Source organism: Heterodontus francisci, chromosome 11 (genome assembly GCF_036365525.1).
Source record: "Heterodontus francisci isolate sHetFra1 chromosome 11, sHetFra1.hap1, whole genome shotgun sequence".
NCBI classification, from domain to species: domain Eukaryota; kingdom Metazoa; phylum Chordata; class Chondrichthyes; order Heterodontiformes; family Heterodontidae; genus Heterodontus; species Heterodontus francisci.
The window spans coordinates 54,861,727-54,883,152 of NC_090381.1; the positions used below are offsets into that span (position 1 = coordinate 54,861,727).

Below are 21,426 nucleotides of genomic sequence, written 5' to 3' on the forward strand. Positions count from 1 at the left end.
GTAGGTATACCCACAGTGTTGTTAGGAAGGGAGTTCTAGGATTTTGACCCAGCGACAGTGAAGAAACGGCGATATAGTTCCAAGTCAGAATGGTGTGTGACTTGGAGGGGAACTTGCAGGTGGTGGTGTTCCCATGTATTTGCTGCCCTTGCCTTCTAGTTGGTAGAGGTCGCGGGTTTGGAAGGTGCTGTTTAAGGAGCCTTGGTGCATTGCTGCAGTGCATCTTGCAGATGGTACACATTGCTGCCACTGTGCGTCGGTGGTGGAGAGAGTGAATGTTTGCAGATGGGGTGCCAATCAAGCAGGCTGCTTTGTCCTGGATGGTGTCGAGGTTCTTGAGTGTTGTTGGAGCTGCACCAATCCAGGCAAGTGGAGAGTATTCCGTCACACTCCTGACTTGTGCCTTGTAGATGGTGGACAGGCTTTGAGGAGTCAGGAGGTGAGTTACTCGCCTCAGGATGCCTAGCCTCTGACCTCCTCTTGTAGCCACAGTATTTATATGGCTACTCCAGTTCAGTTTCTGGTCAATGGTAGCCCTTAGGATGTCGATATTGGGGGATTCAGTGACGGTAATGCCGTTGAATGTCAAGGGTAGATGGTTAGATTCTCTCTTGTTGGAGATGGTCATTGCCTCGCACTTGTGTGGTTCAAATGTTCCTTGCCACTTATCAGCCTAAGCCTGGATATTGTTCAGGTCTTGCTGCATTTCTACACAGACTGCTTCAGTATCTGAGGAGTCACGAATGGTGCTGAACATTGTGCAATCATCAGCGAACATCCCCACTTCTGACCTTATGATTGAAGGAAGGTCATTGATGAAGCAGCTGAAGATGGTTGGGCCTAGGACACTACCCTGAGGAACTCCTGCAATAATGTCTTGGAACTCAGATGATTGACCTCCAACAACCACAACCATCTTCCTTTGCGCTAGGTATGACTCTAGCCAGTGGAGGGTTTTCCCCTTGATTCCTGTTGACCTCAGTTTTGCTAGGGCTCCTTGATGCTATACTCAGTCAAATGCTGCCTTGATGTCAAGGGCAGTCACTCTCACCTCACCTCTTGAGTTCAGCTCTTTTTTCCATGTTTGAACCAAGGCTGTAATGAGGTCAGGAGCTGAGTGGCCCTGGCGAAACCCAAACTGAGCATCACTGAGCAGGTTATTACTAAGCAAGTGCCACTTGATGGCACTGTTGATGACACCTTCCATCACTTTACTGATGATTGAGAGTAGGCTGATGGGGCAGTAATTGGCCGGGTTGGACTTGTCCTGCTTTTTGTGTACAGGACACACCTGGGCAATTTTCCACATTGCAGGGGAGATGCCAGTGTTGTAGCTGTACTGGAACAGCTTGGCTAGGGGCGCGGCAAGTTCTGGAGCACAGGTCTTCAGTACTATTGCCGGAATATGAACCTCGACAAAAACCACTGCATCTCTTTCCACACCTGCTTTGCAAAGGCACATTCCAGAACGAGGTGGGCAACAGTCTGTTCCCCACCACAGCCACCTTGAGGACTTCATGCAGAAGGGGTGAGATTCTGGGCGTACAGGAAGGATCTGAAGGGGAGGACCCTTCTCACCACCAGCCAAGCTACACCTTGGTGCTTGTTTGAAAGTTCTGGTGATGAGGCATTCTGCCAAATGACATTGGCAGTCTGCTCGGGGAACCATCCGACAGGATTCACCATCTCCTTTTCCCGTAGGGCCTTGAGGACATTCCGTGCAGATCATTGCCAGATAGATTGGTGGTCAAAGGTGTTTTTCTGCACAAACGTTCCCACGAAGGATAGGTGGCATGGCACAGTCCAACCGGATAGAGCGTTCCGCGGCCATGCAGCCAGACTCATCCTTCGCAACACTGGGGATAGATAGAATCTCAGCATGTAGTGACACTTGGTGTTTGTGTACTGGGGCTCTACACACATCTTGATGCAGCTGCACACGAAGGTGGTCGTCAGGATGAGGGCAACGTTGGGTACATTTATCCCACCTTCATCCAGAGGTTTGAACATCGTGTCCTTCCAGACCCGGTCTATTTTGTATCTCCAGATAAAGCGGAAAATGGCTTGGGTGACCGCCACGGCGTAGGAGTGGGGTATGGGCCAGACCTGCGCCACATACAGCAACAACATCATCGTCTTGCACCTGATGACCAGGTTCTTGCCCACAATGGCAAGAGAATGCTGCTCCCACATGCTCAGTTTATGGTGTACCATTGCCACTCGCTCCTTCCAGGTTTTGGCACATGCCCCAGCCCTTCCGAACCATATCCCTAGCACCTTCAGGTAGTCTGACCTGACGGTGAAGGGGACAAGGGATCAGTCGGCCCAGTCCCCAAAGAACATGGCCTCGCTCTTACCGTGGTTAACTTTGGCTCCCGAGACCAGTTCGAACTGGTCGCAGATGCTCATCAGTCTGCGAACGGACAGCGGATCCGAGCAGAAGACGACGGTGTCGTCCCTGTACAGGGAGGCTTTGCCCTGAGTGCCTCTGCTACCTGGGATTGTCACTCCTCTTATGCCCGCATCCTTCCTAATGGACTCAGCAAAAGGTTTGATACAGCAAACAAACAAGACAGGGGAGAGAGGACAGCCCCGTCTTACTCCAGATTGGATCGGGAAACTTTCTGATTCCCACCCATTGATTGAGACTGCGCTACTGATGTTTGTGTTGAGCAGTTTGATCCAATTGCGGATTCCTTCCCCAAACCCCATTTTGGAAAGCACGTCAATCATGTAGGTGTGCGATATCCTGTCAAAAGCCTTCTCCTGGTCCAAGCTGATCAGGCAGGTGTCCACCCTCCTGTCCCGTACATAGGTGATCGTATCCCTGGGTGGCGCGAGGCTATCAGAGATCTTCCTGCCGGGTATAGTATAGTTTGGTCAGGGTGAATCACCAACTCCAGAGCAGACTTGACCCAACTGGCGTTGACTTTGGACAGAATCTTGTAGTCTACATTAAGCAGTGAGTTGGGCTGCCAATTTCTGATTTCTGCCCTCTTCCCCCCTTCCGCTTGTAGATGAGGGTGATGATGCCTTTCCTCATGGATTCTGGCATGCTACTGGCCAGAAGCATACACTCGTATACTTCCAGCAGGTCTGGGCCGATCCAGTCCCACTGAGCCGAATACAACTCAACTGGTAAGCTGTCGCTTCCGGGAGTTTTACTTGTCTCGAAGGACCTGACGGCCTTTGTCAGCACATCCAGAGTTAGCGTTTTGTCCAGACTCTCCCACGTATTGTCATCTAAGACCTCCATGATAGATGACAGGAAAGACTGGGAGGCCGTGCTGTCTGTAGTCTTCACGTTGTACAGCCCAGCATATTAGGATTTGCTAATCCTTAGTATGTCAGATTGCGAAGACGTTACCGAGCCATCCTCTTCCTTCAGGCTGCTGATCACAGAGCTCTCTCTTTGTGCCTTTTGGAAGAAGAAATGCGAGCACATCTCATCCTGCTCAATGGAGCCAACTCTGGACCGGAAGATGATCTTGGAGGCCTCCGTGGCAAAGAGCAAGACTGGTGGCTCTTCACCTCATGGAGGTCCTCCTTGACCTCAACCCCCATCAACTGCAGATTTTGCATTCTTTTCTGGAGTCGGGACATTTCCCTTTATCTCTCTCTCGCCCTCTGAACGCCTTTGAAGATAAAGAACCTCTTGATGCTCGCCCTGCTCGCTTCCCACCAGACTCAAAGAGGGGTTTCACGGTTCTCCAAACTTTGTAATCCCTTTTGAGTTCTTCAATGTTCTCTGCAGTCAGCAGTGTAACATTCAGCTTCCATGTCCCCCTGCCAACCCGCTGGTCATCCAGTATGTGACAGTCGGACAGTAAGAGGCAATGGTCGGAGAAGAACAGTTGCTTGACGTCAGTGGATCTGAACGTGAAAGCAAGGGACACAAACAGGAAGTCAATCCTGGAACGGGCAGACCCGTCCGATCTTGGCCAGGTGTATCTACGCCACGCGCCATCTGCAGGTTTGCTGAAGATGTTGTGCAGCTTGGCATCTTTTACTCTTTCCATGAGGAATCTGGATGCAGCATCCAGTTTGCTGTCATCACTGCCGATTGTTCAGCTGCATTAATGATGCAGTTGAAGTCACCGGCCTGGATGTCGCCAGTTGCAGTGGGAGTTGCTGGAGGACAGTCAGTCGCTCGCTGCATTGAACCGGGGCGTACACGTTGATCAACCGGAGCAGAACATTGTTGTGCATTGCATCTGCTATGAGGAGGCGACCGCCCACCATCTCCTTAACTTTGGAGATGGTGAAGTTGCTTCTTCGCAGCAGATTACCCAGGCCGGAGGAACAGGAATCATTTCCACCTGACCAGATCGATGGTCCATGGGACCACCATTGTGACCATTGCCAGTAAGTGCTGAGGTGCGGGATTCCACAGTCCTGCAGAAACAGCAGGTAGGCTCTGACCTTGGCGTGGTAGTCCAAGGTTGAAACACATCGTGTAGTGGATTTAACGCTACGCGTGTTAATCGAAGCAATCTTTATACCTATTTTAAAGTTGGATGTTGCCTACCACACCAGGTGTCCTTGCTATTCCCAGTCCTTGGGTATGTTCCTGCGTACCCATAGTGTACACAAGCTGTTTCACATTCATTGTGCTCAGAAACCCCTCCTGGTTACTCATGGGGGTTTTATTCCGCTGGGGTGACATCAGGGGCGTCTTGTAGGCAGCAAGGCTTGGGCTGTCCTCTGCTGGTGGTCTCTTTCCTCTCTGTTCCTCTTCAAAGACATCACTGCCCCCATTTTCCCGGAGCTGGAGTGTGCCAGACATGTCGCTGCTGTTGATCTCCCGGTCGCTGGGCATCTCGCTGGGTTCGGCACTTTGGTGTTGAGGCACACTGGGTCCGTCACAGCTTCCAGTGACCTGGAGCTGGGGGGCTTGCTCTTCCGGCTCATTTGACCTCTGATGCTTCTTCTGCCGGTGCTGTCTTTCTGGCCCTTGTCCACTGAGAAGGAGCTGCCCAAGTCTGTCTCAGACGGTAGCCTCCTCTTGTCACTAGTTTTGGTGGTGACCTGTTCCTTTTTTGGAGGCTTCTTCTTTGTGGTTTTCCTTTTTACCACTTGCCAATGACCAGTTTGTCCATCTGCTACCTCCTGCTCCATGTAGAGGAGGGGTTTCCGGGCACAGGATAGGTGTTGGGTCGCTGCTTGCAGCTGTTTCCCCTTTCTTCTCCTTCTCAGATAGACTTTCCATGCTGCGGGGGAGGATTGCTTGTCTCCCTCCCAGCACCAGAACTACACTTAGCCTCTAGGGAAAGGGTCCTTTTTCATTCTAAGCTGAGGCTGTATATCACATACTCAGACCGGCATCTGTCCCATAGCTGCATTTCTTTGTGAGAGTATATTTATATTTTTTTATTGGTCTAGTTAGAGTGGACACTTAGAGATTCCCAGTGGGTCACTTTTTTTCTCTTTCACTGTTCCTCATTGATATTTCAAGCAGAAGGGAAGTAATGGAAGTGGAAGTTTGGGGGAAGAAGAGACTTGGGGGAGGGGTTACTTTGCTAATTAGGTAACTACATAGTCTCCTCTCTACAATCCCAACAATGGATGGAAATGTTTTAAGCAGGTTATGGTGCATTTCTGCATGATAAGAAAATGTCTGTGCTGGCACAAATTTGCATTTTTTTTTTCTGGGCATATATTGCAAATATCTACCAAATAGATTTTCTACTGCACAGTGACAGTTTTCTGGGGCAGTTTGCAATTGTTAATAAATCTATCTATACCAGACAGATATGCTGCACAGGAAGGCTGCATCCATTCATGGGTTTATTTGTAACAAATGGGAGCTATCAAACGGTGCTTAATTATTGAGAAGTTATTGAACAAATGCACTATGTAATGGGTGGTGTTCGCTTATCGCTCTGCTCTCTGATTTAATAGCTGCGTGCTGTGACTGCAGCATCATTAATCGTCAGTTGGATAGTGGCAACTATGAGCAGTAGTTATTGAATAACCTGAAAGGGATTGTTTTCAGTGTCATTACCCATGTAACCAATAGATATACTCATCTGGTTTATCAAGTAATGGTTTATTTTGCTGTCTTTGATTTTATAAGAAGTATAAAGCGTTAGCTTGAATCTCTTCCAAGCTTTTGTTTAAAACAATGACATGACTTGTTTCTTATGGCTCTAATTCTTAAAAAACAAGCTGAAGTTGTTTGTTCAGGAACACCACCTTAACAACCATAATGTCTTTAATTCAAAAATGCTGCAGATGCACAGACTTGGATGAACACAATTAGGATAAGTTGGACATAAATAAGGCTTAAATGTGAGCTCTAACTTGTATAATTTTATCTGCAAATCTGTTTTAATTCACATTTTCCATTGACTAAATGCAGAGTCAATAGATTTGCTGGTCTTGTACCCCTTCAGGTTCAGGTGCAAACACCCAGGACTGAATTTTAAGCGAAAAAAAAGCAGGTTTGGGTTTGGTGCGAGGGGGGAGGTGTTAAAGACTCAGAAATTTGTTTCCTGACCCCTACCACCCATTTCCGACTTTAACTGAAGCCAGAAGGTGGATGGGTGACCGAACAGACCAGAGGAGACGAGTTGCAGCTTTAAATATGATAATAAGGCAGCGATCCCTCATGTTCAGCAGCTTTTGGACTTTTACTGCTGTTTCCCGAGAATTGGGTATCCCAACAGTTTTCTGAAGGCGGGAACTTGGTGGATTCAGGAGCTGAGTGCCTTCACAATTACCCCTGGATTCAGGTGCCTGTCTGAGGAGCCTTCACAATCAGGGCCCCCACTGACCTTTTCTCCGCCTCCCTCTACCCCAACCCGCACCCCACTTTACCCCACCCCTGCCCGGAAGCCTCCAACTTCCCCTGCACCACCAGGCTCTGATCTCGCCTTGCCCCCGCCACCAGGCCCGATCTCCCACTCCGCCGCCGCCACCAGGCCGTTCTCCCAACACTCCTCCGCCTCTCCACCCGACCCTGACCTCCCCCTTCTCTCCCCTCCCCTCCCCCCACCAGACCCTGTCCTCCCCCCTCCACCACCAGACCCTGACCTCCCACCCCCAACCTCACCCATCATCAGGCCCCCAACCGCCCACCACCGCCAGACCCCGAACTCCCGGCCACCACCAGGCCTGATTTCTCCGTCTGCACCCCCCACCCCACACCCCCCGCCCATTCAACCCTACTCCTATCCCCTGTCTCCCCAGCAGTCCCACAGGACCTGACCTTCCCTGCCCCAGTATCGACAGCCCCCTCTCTTGCACCCCCCTCTCCGGTCAACCGCTCCTTTCCGCCACAGACTTACCTGCTGCTGTGGCCATCAGTGACCAGTTCCCTGCCCAACAGAAGGCTCAGCTATTGAGCTGTTAAGACTCCGCAGTGTGTTGGGAAATCCCAAATTGTGGGTTCCCCTGTCTTTCTGACTGACCCACTCCCTGCGGGTCAGCTCAGTGAAAATTCTGCCCATATGGCAGCAAGCCTGTTGCAGCCATATAGGCCATACAGTGAAGGTTAGGAAATCACTGTCAACTTCCTGTGGTGCTCTGATACAGTGCTATATGGAGCGATTCAAAGGTAAAGCTCTATATTTTGTTAAATTGATTTGCTAGTGTGTGGTGTTGGCAGTATTCTCTTGTCCCAAAGTATGTAACTAAACAGTTTTATTTTGGACAGAAGAACTCTTTAGGCTATCACCTCCCATTTCCCTCTGATCCTAATGTTTTATAATGTTGTTAAGAGAAAATTGCTATAGGGATCCATTTTGTGATGAGCATCGTCTTTGTGAAGACTAAATGAAGTGCACATTATTTCTTGAATAGAATTTTTCACCATTTGCTGCTTTTATGCAGCAGTCTATTGCTAAGGTACTCTAAAGTTATTAAAGTTCACAGCACAGAAGACGACCATTTGGCCCATTGTGTCTGTATCAGCTCTTGGCTAAAGCAATCCAAAATTAATTCCAATGTGCCACTCTCTCCATTTAACCGTGTAACTTTTTATATTTCAAATAATAATTCAATTTTCCTTTAAAAGATGGAATGATCTCTGCCTCAACTAATCCCTGTGGTAAAATATTCCAGGCTCCAACAACTCTCTGTGTAAAAACATTTCTCTAACCTTTTCCTCACTTCCTTATTAATATTTTTAATTTGCTGACCCTTCGTCATTAATTCCTGAACCAGAGCAAATAGTCTTTCCCTATTCACTCGATCAAAATTCTTCTTCATTGTAAAATTGTTATAGATGAGCTCCCGACCACATATCCCCACAATCAACAAGACTGTCTATTCCCACCTCCATAATTCGGGGTCACAGTCATTTGATGATTCTCCTGTGAAGCGCATTGGAACATTTTGCTGTGTTAAAGGTGCTATGTAAATCCAAGTTGAAGATGTTTTTGTTAGCCTTTCTGCTCAAGTGGTTCTCATAACTTCAGTTTCCTATTCCTAACATCATCCTGGTGAATCTCACTTTGGTTTTAATATCCTTTCTATAATGAGACACCTCAAACTGCAAATAGTACTCTAACTGTGGTCTAACCAATGTTTTGTATAAATGTATCATTACTTCTTTAACTGTTGGACTCTGATTCTATTTATAAAACCGAAAGTTCTATTGGTCTTTTTTGTGGCTTTATATAGCTGCAATCACATTTTCAGTAATTGTGTTTGAATCCACATTCATCCCCACCCTTCAGTGTATTTCCATTAAACTTAAATCCTCACTTTTGTTTCCCCTTCTAAAATCTTACCTCTCACTTCCACACATTGAATTGCATCTGTCACTTACCTGCCAATCTCTTACTGTCTGTCTTCCAGAAGTCTTTTACAGTGCTACTCACTGTTTGCCAAAATTCCTACTTTAGCCTTGTCTGCAGATTTGGAGATTGGACTTGGATATTGGGAAAACAATCATTAATATCTGTGGACTTCCCCCTGGGGTATGCCATTTCCAACCTCCTTCAGTATGTACCCTAACTCTTTGTTTCCTGTCAATCAATCCATTTTTATCCATGTTGTCACATTTCCTCTGATACCATACACCTGAAATTTTTTAAGAATCCTTGTGTGTGACATTTTTAACGAAACCCTTCTGAAAATCTATATACACAGTGATTTTCAACTTGCCTCTCAAATGTAAAACTGGCATGGAGGATCAGTTATGCATTATGGAAACTGCCTGATTTTCATTTCCAGTTGTCTCGGACTGAACCAGACAATTCATAATCTCAGCATTCTATTCGGCTCCAGGTTGAGTTCCTGCTCCCATATATTCTCCATCACAAAACCCTCTCATTTCCATCTCTGTAACATTGCCAACCTCTCTCCATCTACCTTACAAACTTCATCCATGCCTTTGGCACCTCCAGACCTGACTATTCCAACACATTCTTGACCAGTCTTCCATTCTCATTGCTCTGTTTACTTCAGCTCATCCAAAACTGCTGCATGTATTGTATGGGGCTCTAGATCTTGGTCATCCATTCCCCCACCATTTCCAAGTTAAAATTTTCATTGTCTTGTTTAAATCTCTTTGTGGCCTTGCCCCATCCTTTCTCAGTAACCCTGTTCAGCACTACAACTTCCACCCACCCCCTCCACGCTCACCCAGCACCCCGCCAAACTCCCTGTTCCTGTAACTGGCCATTTGTGCATCAACTTTGCCCACATCCCAGCCTGCCCCTCCCCCACCCCCACCCCCACCCCCAAATCCCACCATTGATGTCTGTGCCTTCAGCCAACTCGGCTCTTTAGTCTGGAATTCCTCCCTTAAATCTGTCTGCTACTGTAGCTCCTTCAGTTCCTTTAAAAGCTTCTTAAAAACCACAGGCTGTATTTTTCTTCTGGGGCCGGGTAGACCCACGACACAATTTTTTCAGTGCCAGGCCAATTAATGACCAGAGGGCGCACTCGCCATCCAATTAAGCACAGCATCAGGCTTCCGAGTCAGGAGGGTTAATAGGAGGCCCTCCGGCAATGACCCATTGGCAGCCACACTGGCTGAGTTGGGAGCTGCCGAGAGAGAGGAACCTGCATCTTGAGGTGCTCTGAACGCTTTTCTAAAATTTAAAAATAAAAAGAAGCCACAGCTGTCAGGCCGTCCTCATGGTGCTGAAAGCCCTCTGTAGCTGTGGCCATTGTGGAGTGGTAGCTGCAGTTGGGGGTTTAAAAAGCCCACTGGAGCGCTGGCCCCCCTAGTCTGCTGTCGGGAGGCCACCTCCTCTCACTGGCCGTGTTTCAGCCACTGCAGGGGGCCCACCTACAAACTGGAAAATTTCAAGAGAAGGGCCTTAATTACCTTTATTCACTACATACCACTTGTGGATGGGTAGCTATTCCACCCCCGACCCAGCCTTTCCAAAAATGTCTTGGAGAGGGAACTGTACTGGCAAACTGGCATGCCAGTTGGCAGCAGGAAATTCCATGCCCGCCTGCCTCCAGTTCCACACCCATCGGGCTTTGAAAATCCGGCCCCACTTTTTTGACCTTACCTTTGGTCAGCCCTCCTAATATCTACTTTGCTTGGCGTCCATTTTAGTCTGATTACAAGTCTGTGTAGCGCTTTGGGATCTTTACTTACATTATAGGTGCAATTTAAATACAGGTTGTTGTTGTTGCTAAATACTTATTTACTTAAAAGATAAACTAATGCAACTTAGATAACTTTTCTATTAAGCACAGCATTGTTGTATTAATCTTCATCTTTGTACACTTGATGTAATTAGCTTCTCAGTCACCAACTACGTTATTAAAGCTAATTTTTCACATAAAGTTACCCTCAGGCTGGGAGCTAGCTGACAGCCTGTGTCCAGTACTGTGGAGTGCCCTACATGCTGGGAGCAAGTTGCTCTAGATTTTCCTGGGCTTCTTCCCTCTTAACACTGTCAGACTCCAGCCTTCCTTGCGCCCCCACAAAGTTGCCAGTTCTTGAATGCTGTTGGACCTTGGGGCCCCACTGCCATATGTTTCTAAATCCCAATCCAAAATCCTCCCGGACCCTGCAGCTTCCATCCCATGCTCCTGAATGCTCGATCCAAAGTTTCTAGATCCCAGGACCAAATCCCCTCTCAGTAACAGTAGATCCCTGGAACATCTCCTGCCCTACCTTTCCAAATCTGAGATACCCTCACAACACCCAAAACCACTAAAGCTGCAGTCCCTGCCTACTCCATAACCCCCATCTTCCCAGCCCAGTGTTTCCATGCTCTGGCGCCCTCAGCCTTTGCTAATGTATCTCCCCCAATACTGAGGCCCATAAGAAGCATCCAGTAAATCCAATACCATATTCCAGCACCTTCCTTTCAATGATAGAAATTGCCATTTCCCCTCCACAGCTCTGTCCAGTGTTACTCCTTCAGTGCCACCGAAGCTCAGTGTCCCCATAATTGCTTTACAGCCAATCCTCACTGGTGCAAAACCCTGCATTCCAAACGTCAAGCTGCTGCATGTTGCCTGCTATCTCGTGTATCCTGCAATTTAAAAAATGTTAAGCAGTTAAAAATCAAACACATTTGTAGAGGAACATAAAATGACGACCAAGGCTAGTCACCTGGTTTTCATGCAAAAATGGACAGTTGTAGAACTCAATTTCCAAAGCAGTTATCAAAATCCTGGAATACTGTACAGATTAGTTAGGGGCTCTGATACATTAAATGTTTACATGGCTACAAATGTGCCCCTGACTCACCAGGAGTAACATCACAGGAGGTCCTGCAGTATCTTTTTAAAAGTTATTTTAGAGTCAACACAAGTATAAATTGTTGCACGTTGTCCTTGGATGCTGTTCTCTGGGCCCTTTTCTCTCTGCCTAATCAGTAAATGTTTTATGATGTTTACAGTTAGGATTCCCTGCTCTGTTGATGCACCTCTTTGAAATATTAAATGTTATGAAACAGTGTATTGTGTCGTTTTTAATGTCCTTTTGAGACATCAAATATTGGAGCTTCTTATCTTCTCACAAATGCTCATCAATAATCCACTGTAGATAAAACACTGTTGAATATCCTATCTGTAATATATACCAAGTTCTATTTTCTGGTATCAACTACAGATAAATGACTCAGCCTGCAAGAGGCTGCAGTCATGAATCCTTCAGGGCAAGCAGCATCATATGTTAACTGTAGAGGGTGTCCTGGCCGTGATTACATGCTTTGGCACATTCAGGTAGAAGAACAAATGCAACCTGCTTACATATTTTGCATATTAACCCATTAGTCGGTACCTGAAGAATATCAGGCAGTAGCTGGCAGTAGTAAGCAGTGCTGCCAGACAAAAGGAGCTTGATCTCTGCACAGGGACTGAATCTGATCTGAACTAACAACTCCATTTGAACACCTTTATGTTGAACTAAGAATCGGCCAGCATGGGCCACAATTTATGAAACATAGAAATTTACGGTATAGAAAGATGCCATTTAGCCCAGCATGCTGGCTGATAAAGAGCTATCCAGCCTAATCCCACTTTCCCAGTTCTTGATCTGTAGCCCTGTAGGCACTCCAATGCATATCCAAGTATTTTTTAAATGCGATGAGGATGAATTTTTTTTTAAAGTTTGCATTTAGTATGAAGTTCACCATATTATTCTCAAAGGTGAATTGTGAATTTGGTGCTAATGTGGTCTGATCCAGGAGTGCAGTTACTTCTCCATTTCTCCCATTTTATTGTTCGTTCAGTAACACTCAGTGCCAATACAGTGGAACATCTGACAATGTGAAACTTGTCCTGAAAGATAAGATTAAATTAGAAAAAGTCTGTGCTATAATATTTTGTGTAGTTTGAAAAACACAGAGCATGGTCTTGACTATTTTGGTGGCTGCAATCAACATATTGTTAAAAGGGTATTTGTCAAATCAGACTCCATTTACGAGAATTCTAGTATGTGAAATAGTCCTGAGGTTTGCTCATACTCCCCTAATTTGACACAGCTCATTCAGTTAGAGATGATTTCACCGATAGATGAAGTCAAGTTTCATTACACAGAGCCAATTCTGGGCTCTTTTGGGAGAAGGAGACCTGTCGTCAACCAGTCTTTTGGAAATGGTTTCTGACAGAATGGTGGCTCCTTCTGTCCATGATTTCATTACATGACACATTCTGTCTCCTTTCTATGAGAAGGAGCCTTCTGTTTTGTAAATTGTATACGCTGACATGTAAGAATTTAAGATAACTGTGTGCGAGAGGCATATTCTATAAAAGGCTAATGACAAAAATTTAGCATGCATTAGGAATCCTTTGGTTCCTGCTGCAACTTTAGGATGTACAAGTCCAAATAAATAATCCAACATTTTAATGCAATCAATTTTGTTACATAATATAGTCTTTGCAACAGGAGTATTGGGGAAAATCAAATGGCTGATTTCTGCTGAACAGCTAAGCAGAGGTTTCAGCTCTGCAATTTTTAAATTGGATGACCTACATGTAGGTATTGGGTACAGTTAACCTCTCCCATGTAATGCAACTTTTTCAATTTCAGGCCTGCTGTGTTCTTCTCTGCCTCGATGGAACTTAACAAATGTTAATATTGAGGCAAAACTACTTTTATACAGTTATGTGCAGATATTATTGACATTTTTGTGTTAATGTGCCAAACAACCTGCTGATGTGACAAATTTTTATTCAGTGATGACAACAGAACATATAAATGTCACATAAGTTATGTGGTATCCTCGTAAGCTCAAAATACTTCAACCAACAATAGCTCTCCTAATTGCTTTGGCTAGTGGATGGGTTAAAATTCCATCTAATTTTCCAAATCAAGCACTGTTTTCATTCTAATTCTTTTTGTCATCGATCAGCTAAAATGCATTCTAAAAGTATCTTGACCCTGTAGGTTTCTTGTAAAATCTAAAATGCAGTAAATATATTTTTCTGCAGTTATTCTTTTTCCTCTCATCTCTTATTCACCCCCTCCCTAAGCAATTGAGGACTTGATTTCACAAACTTAACTGGAATCTCTTTCATCTTTAATTGATTGCAGTTGAGCATGGAGGCTTTTACGTTACCCAACCATGCACCTCCTGCCTTCCTCTTGTCACATTTTGCATTTGAACTCGAGATATTTTACTGGGGTAAGCATCACCAATCATTCCCATAAGCAGATCTCACATCCTGTATGATCTGGGTTAAACCTTATTCTGACCCATATTACCACCAATTGGAATGTATTCGGCTACCATGTATTTCTCCCACTTTAAAAGATACGGTGAATATTCACTCCATCGGACTGAGACCAGAGGCAGGATTTTCCCTGCAGGCTTCTGAACTCCACAATCAGGTTGAAATGTGGGTCCCACACTGGGGTGGATTTTGTGCCCACGGTGAGGTTCCTGGCGCCAGGCTGAAACAGTGGGGGGGATTCCGCCTTGACTAGCTGGAGCCCCCCCAGAGCAATTCTATGGCGCTGGGCCAATAAACAGCCCAGCGCCGGGATCACCGACCCTTTAAACATAGGGATCCCGCCTCCAAGAGCTGCTGACCAGTCAGAGGGCCGACAGCTCAGCAGTATTGGCAGCACCACTGGGAGTGGTGGCCACTGCCAGTATTGCAGAGGCCTTGGATCCAGGACCAGCGCTGGAGTCTGGATCCAAGGTAAGTGAGGTGGGGTCACCAAGTCAGTCTGGAAGGCCCTGGCAAGGGGCGTGGGAGGTTGGACATTAATTGCAGGGGGAGCGGGAGGGGGTTTCAGGGATTGGCAGGTTTTTCTGGTGGTGACACTCTGTGGGCTCCAATTCCCAATGGAGGAGGGCCCTGCACCCCCCCACCCCCCACCCCTCCCCCCAAAGCTCGCAGGGTGGTTGCCTCGTATTACTGGGTTACCGCCCCCGCCCCCGGCCACCCAATGTGTGATTGAATCCCAGTGGCGGCAGGACGAGGCCCTTAAGTGACTGTTAATAGGCCACTTAAGGGCCTCAATTTACCTCTGGGAGGAAAGGCCGTCTTTGGTCTATCCCACCCTAACAAAATTGCATTGCAACGAGGAGGTGACAGGCCCTCCACCCCCCCCCCCCACCTCCTATTGCAATTCTATAGGCTCCCACCCCCCCCTCCCCCACAACCTCTGAACCTGTCTCAGGGTGGGGGAGGAGCCCATAAAATTTTCAGCCCACTGTGTGGCAAACAGTAGCTCATTGTGATGTTCCCCAGGGCTGCCAATGACTGCCCAGAGGGCAGTCTTGCCGTCCAATTAAGGACAGTGGGTGGGCTCTCGAAGCTGGAGAGCCACTCAGAGATATTCCAGCTTGAAAGCAGTAGGCTGTAATGGAAGGTAAATAAGGGAGAGGGACCTTCAAAATGTCAGTGCCTTCTCTGCAACTTTTTAAAATTTAAACTAGAAAAATGGGGTTTCCAGCCAGGTCACCTGTTGTGGGGATGGTGGGTGAACCCCTCTACAGGGCAGCCTGTGGCTGCTGGAACACCCAGGCAGTCAGGCAAGCAGAGAGAACTTCTAGGCCTGCAGCTGGGAGCTAAAAATTTCTCTGCTGCTGGCAGGCTGCCTCCAGACAGTTGAACTGGCCCCCATTGCCTGTGGGAATCTGGAGGCCAACTGAAAAATTCCAGTCAGCCTCCTTTAATTGGCCTTAAATGACCTGTAATGTCGGCTACCTGCCACTTGCCAGCGGGTAGCACTGCTGACCCTCTATCCCGCCCTCCTTGAAAATGCCCCGGGGGCAAAATGGAGCCAGGGAACCAGCATGCCAGGCAGCACAGATATTTTCAGCTCCTACCTGCATCCAATCCCGGCCCCACTGGAGGCTAAAAATCAAGCCCAAGGATTCTAAACCAACAAATGACTTCAATAAAACTGATAAATGGACAGTATACAGGGTAAATCATACACTTTTCCATCTCCCTCAATATATAAGAAAATAAGGATGCAACTCACTTTAAAACAGACATTCAACCATTACACTGGAAAACATGCTGGAGATTCAAACTAGCTTAAATTCTCGGCTGACTGGTACAAACTGAAACACAAAACTGTTCCAGCTGAAAAGCCTTTGGAAACTGTTTACTGACTATAGGGCCTTTCCCATTCCATTGCCACAACTTTGGTGGAAACCTGTTTAAGCACATTAACAGGGTTTCTGCCAGAGTTATGGTGGCACAGTGAGAGAAGCTCTGAAGAAGTTCACCCCTCCCTAAAGTCAGTTCAGATATATCATTAGTATCCTTTCGAAGATTTACTGAAACAAATGGCTGTGCTTCCTATATTAATATTCAATGTGCAGTCAGTCTTTGACAATGGTATTCATGTGAGATTTTGGGTCATTTAACCGAGGTAGCATCTTAGACTCCTCTTCCCTAAAAATTTACACCTTGTATTACTGCAGCCAGCCTATCTGGTATCTGAACTGATGTCTCTTCCTTTGAAAACTACTATATGAAACCATGGATCATTAACCCTCCTGAGCTGTTTCCAAGTTTAAAAATTAAGGACTAAGATCCATCTTTGTGACATGAATTACCCAATCTCTTCCCTCATACGAAAACAAACTGATTGATTGTAACTGCAGCCAGGATATGCAGGCAATGGAAGCGATGGGAAAAAGGGCAGGTAAACAGATAACCAGGTTAAGGCATCTGAGCCATCTGAATCGGCTGAAGAGCCTGGAATTGTTTACAGTGCAGGAAAGAAAGCTTAATGGAGGTAATATTGAAGACTCTTGTGAGAATCGATAAATTGAAACCTGATATATTTTGGATTGCCATGAGTTCTAGAACCAGGGGCCACAGACTCAAACTTAGAAAAAGGGAAATGAAGAGATAGTTTAAGTGTAACTATTTCACATAGCAGGTGGGGAACATGTGAAATGAACTGCCCATGGTGGCAGTGGAGGCAGATAGCAATCAAAAATTGATGGTAAATTGGTTGCATATTTGAGGCAGTGGTTAATTGACAGGTATTAGTTTTTGAGATGGACTGCAATGTTTTCCAGCTTTGTACTTTCCTATCTTTCCATGTAAGTCACATCTGTAATCAAGTGAACTAAAATATTCAGATTCCTAGCAAATCAATTCTGCAATATAATTAAGATAGGATGTGTTTTTTAGTCTTCTGTTTGGCATTACAGTGTGACCAGTCCTACAATCAAAAATTGGCATCTTGATTTTAAAAATAACCTCACATCCTCTGGGCATACCCCTCATGACTGCTGATATGAGAGATGTTTTCAGCTTGTGGAAATTGCTAATGTCCAGCCCTCTTCAGGTATCTTGTAAGGTTTTCTGTAAGCCAAGTATTGTGCTTCACAGAACTTCTCTGAAGAGGCGCTGTTTAATTTGGGAAAGTGACACAAAAAAAGATGAGGTTTGTAAAGACATGTTAAAATTAACTGCCTTAACGGTCATTGTGACTGTCAATTTATAAAGCTTGTTCCCTTAAAAGAAAAATCTGCAGGGGGTAAACAATATTACGCTGCTGGGTTTCATACATGAACCTTGATTGAAAGTTGTATTTTCAGACCAGGTCACTCCATGAATGAATCTGCCCTAAAGCTGCCCAATAATACCTCCTTAAGGAGCTTATCTTTGAAATAGCTGCCTTCGTATGATCCACTGAAAGATATACTAAGTGATAGGAATACTTTGAAATCCTGTGCACTAGTTAATGTTGGGCATTACTTCAGACTCTTAAAATCTACTTTTCACAAGCAGCACAGCAATTATAATGGAAGCAACAATTTGTGAGTAAATTCACAGACTGATGGACACAAGGCACCTTCATAGCAGGGATCTATTTTTCAATGTGTTTCCAACCATTGAGACTTTAAGCATTGATTATAAGCAACATGGTTTTAGCCTAAACTTTTCCTTTAATAGATGTACAGGTTGAAAATTAGCTGTATTTTTCTGTTATTTGGGAATGTAAATTCTGCTTTAATTCTTTTGAAGTGTTTATAAACTCTAAAACTAAACTTGAAGTTTAGACAAAGGCAGGTAGAATTGTCGGTTCTGGACCTTGGGCTAAGTTTGAAATAAGAACAATGAAATCATTGAATATGCCATGTTTGAATGGTTGTCTTATTTTGTTTTCCAGTACTTTAACACCCTTACCCATATGCTATGGAGCTGTTCAGCCAGTAATTTTTCAACTTAATTTTGGAAAACAACAGCAACATTACTTCACCAATGGTCACATTTGCAATTAATGCTAATGAGCTGCCCAATATTTGGGATACGCGGTTAGGTCCCGTCTTTATAGTGAGGTATTAAATCAATGTCCTAGCTAAGTCAGTGAGTGATGATAAATCGCATAATATCAATCTCCAAGTGGCAGGGGGAGCTTGGCTAACATTCCTTTCAGCATTGCCCATCCCCTGGTACCAAACATAGTTCTTTCAAAGAGCCTCCATGGGTAGATGGTCTCTTTCCGTCCTGTATCATTCTGTGATCTCATTTGGTTGGAAGACTGCTCTGATGAAAAGTCTTGTGTTCTGTTGAGAAGGGTGGAGTTTGTAGAGGTGTTGGTTAGCTCAGTTAGCTAGATGGCTAGAGTGTGGTGCAGAATAATACCAACAGCATGGGTTCAATCGCTGAACTGGCTAAGGTAGTTCTTGAGGCCTGCCTCCTCGCCTTACCCCATAGTGATATCATGGTATAAGCCTTGATTAGCAACTCTCAATGAGGATGCTACATAGAGAGAGTTTGTAGAAGGCATTACTCCTAAGACCATTTAAACACTGTGCATTTTAATGAAGTTGCTGTGACACTTGCTTAAAGAAAAGTCAGCCTTTGAGATTGTATGATGCATATACTATGGATGACTCAACATTTCTAATCTTTGTTTTAGATAACTTCCTTCTATAGAGACCATTTTAAGCATCTTATTTATCAATTATTTAAGTGCTTATGAACATCTGCAGTGCAGAAATATGACAGCAACAAACTGGTGTGAACAGATAAGCCACTGCAGAAATGCTTTCATTGTAACTGTGTCTACCTCATGATTAACTGAGTGCAGAAATATGATTCACCTGTCAGCTGACTTTAATTGATTCTAAATGGACCTGATTATGAAACCTGCTAGTGTTGTTACATCAATTATTCTTAGATTATGTCTATATAAAATTAAATTAAATATAAAATGCCCTTTAGTATTTTGCGCATTGTCCTGAAATATTATTGGTAAGTAAGAATTTGATTTTCTAGTTTATGAATTATTTAAAAATGCATTTATTGTGGACCAGACACATCTATCTGATATGAAACTATACAAATTGAAATTATACCAAGTGCTACTTAGTAAATTATATAGTTAGCAATTGTACATGCTGCAATGAACAGGCTATGTAAGAAGTTGTGCAATATTTATTAAAATCCTGTTAAAGGTTTTATGATATCACTGTTTGAAACAAATAATTCAGTTTTCAAACCTTACTTCACACAATGTGGGGTGAAATTTCAGCTTCAAGAACAAACTAGCTCTTGCGTTAGTGAAACTCAGTACAAGCTCTAGTTAAGAAGTCCTTTCCCTACCCAAGCCTTTTGTTTCAGGGAAAAACATTGCAATCAATTGAGTTGAAAAATGCCATCAGCGAGTAACTTCATTACAAGTCTGGTGCAGTTGGCGAGGCAGATGTGACTGTACTGTCTCACTGGATTGTCTACAGAAAGGCTGCTGTATTTAGCAATCTGCTGACCAGCAAAAGCAGGGAGAAACTGCTTTCCTGGAGGGAGCTCAGCAGTATAATTGCTGCATCCTTCAAGCAGCTGTTGGGTTATTTTGTTTCTTTTTTAAAAGTAATGAGATTTAATGAGCTGTTTCTGTATAATGATACAGTCCTTTGAGTAAGACCCTAACTATGGCCTGCGGTGCTGTTTAATAAATTCCTTAGGTTCTACAGAAATGTTATAGATTGACATACAGTGTTTATGTTTATAATCTGTCACTTAGACTGGACATATACATGACATTTTTGGCTGGTTTAGTCACGTTCTGTTACTGTTGGTTTCCATCAGCTATCCAAGAGAAGTCTGCTCAGCCCTGCTGATTGCTAGACTGTGTTCAATCTATTTTTATCACATAGTAACTCTGACATGGGGGGAACTGCCTTTCGCATTTAGCAGCAACGCAGTCTACTAGCAATGAATTCTGGGTGCAATCAACTGGCAGCAGCTCAAAAGGAAGCCTTTTCCTTTATTAGGTAAAAACCATATAGTGTTGAGTTTTCTTAGGAATTCTGTCAGGAATTGTTGTGAGGAAGGTGTTGGATAACAGCAGGGAGGCCTAGGCCTCTAACAGGCCAGAGTACTATTCAGGTATTAGTATTTCTGTCGAACTGCCTTTGCAGCATGATGTGAGGAAAAAGTGAACAAGCCTAGGAGTTTGTCCACTTGGAACTGTAAGCAAAAATACCCAAAGACGGTTGCTAGAACTTCATTCTGAAAGCCAGAACATTTAATTTTCCTAAGAGAACAACAAGCAGAGAAACAACCAAAAAATGGTGAAAAACTTTAAATAGCTTTAGTTAGGACTGAAGTGAAATAATTCTGTTTACACATGTAAACTCAAGTCCCCATGAGAGCATTGTGGAACTTAAACCGCTGCAGCATGTCTGTGAACAGTGATATCTTCAGGAATGTGACAGCTGCAGATCTGGTGGCCAATTATAAAAAGGTAAGTCTAAAATAATTGGATAACTTTGCATTTGGTGTTTTTTCTCCAGCAAAATGAGTCAAAATATGGAACTTCAATCTATTGGTGGGCACCGCTGTGTATTGCCTATGGATTGTTTTGCTTAATTAAAAATTAAATAGCCATCCAATCACAATGGTTTCACTTAAATTTCCAAATCATTAATTTCAAACAATGTTCATTCCTTTTTCAGTGAGTTGACCACTCAAATTGTTCTGGCAGCAAATTTTGTATTTTCACAATTAACTGATAAAAAAACTGTGATAAAACAATCTCTCATTATAATACCTGGTAGAATTCTGCTTTTTCAAAATGCATGTAAGGTGGCAGTTTGTCTCTTTCTCCCTCCTTGCTGCCACCCCATGCTGCCCCACCCTCATCCTGTGTGCTCTATCAACGTCTGTCACTACTGTTGTCAATTTTATTGTCTTGTGCATGATTGAATAACATGATAAGGTATAGCAGGCTATTTGTCTGGTGAAATGGGTCATATTAAATGTTTTACACACAGAGGGATAAAATCTTTTAATACCAAAGGTTTAATATTTTTTGGTGTGGATAAAAATAATAAGCACTTTTCAGTTGCAGCATGGTGTATGTTGCAAGAAATATAATATCTTGTTTGGGAATAGACAAAAGTTCAGTAATATATTTTATACATGTTATCTATGTATGCTCAGTTGGTACCCAGAATTGTGAAGGAAATTGAACGGCATTTTCTAATATTTTGATTTTCTTCAACATTTGCTTCACGACTCTCTTCTGAGGACAGCCATTGCTTTCTAGCTTAAGAGATTAGAAAGTTTGAC

The 21,426-nt window shown here is 44.4% G+C and overlaps 1 protein-coding gene across 8 annotated transcripts in view; it reads left to right on the forward strand.

Moving 5' to 3' along the window:
- schip1 (schwannomin interacting protein 1) overlaps positions 1-21,426 on the forward strand; it is a 763,480-nt gene that overhangs the window by 628,655 nt on the left and 113,399 nt on the right. Inside the window, exon 1 of one of the 8 annotated variants that reach the window (XM_068042162.1) lies at positions 20,120-20,599. The exons of the other annotated variants lie outside the window; for them this stretch is intronic. Within the exon in view, the coding sequence (XP_067898263.1) occupies positions 20,501-20,599 (99 nt within the window). The 5' untranslated portion in view covers positions 20,120-20,500. Of the gene's footprint in view, positions 1-20,119; positions 20,600-21,426 lie in introns of those variants that run through there. 8 annotated transcript variants of the gene reach the window in all.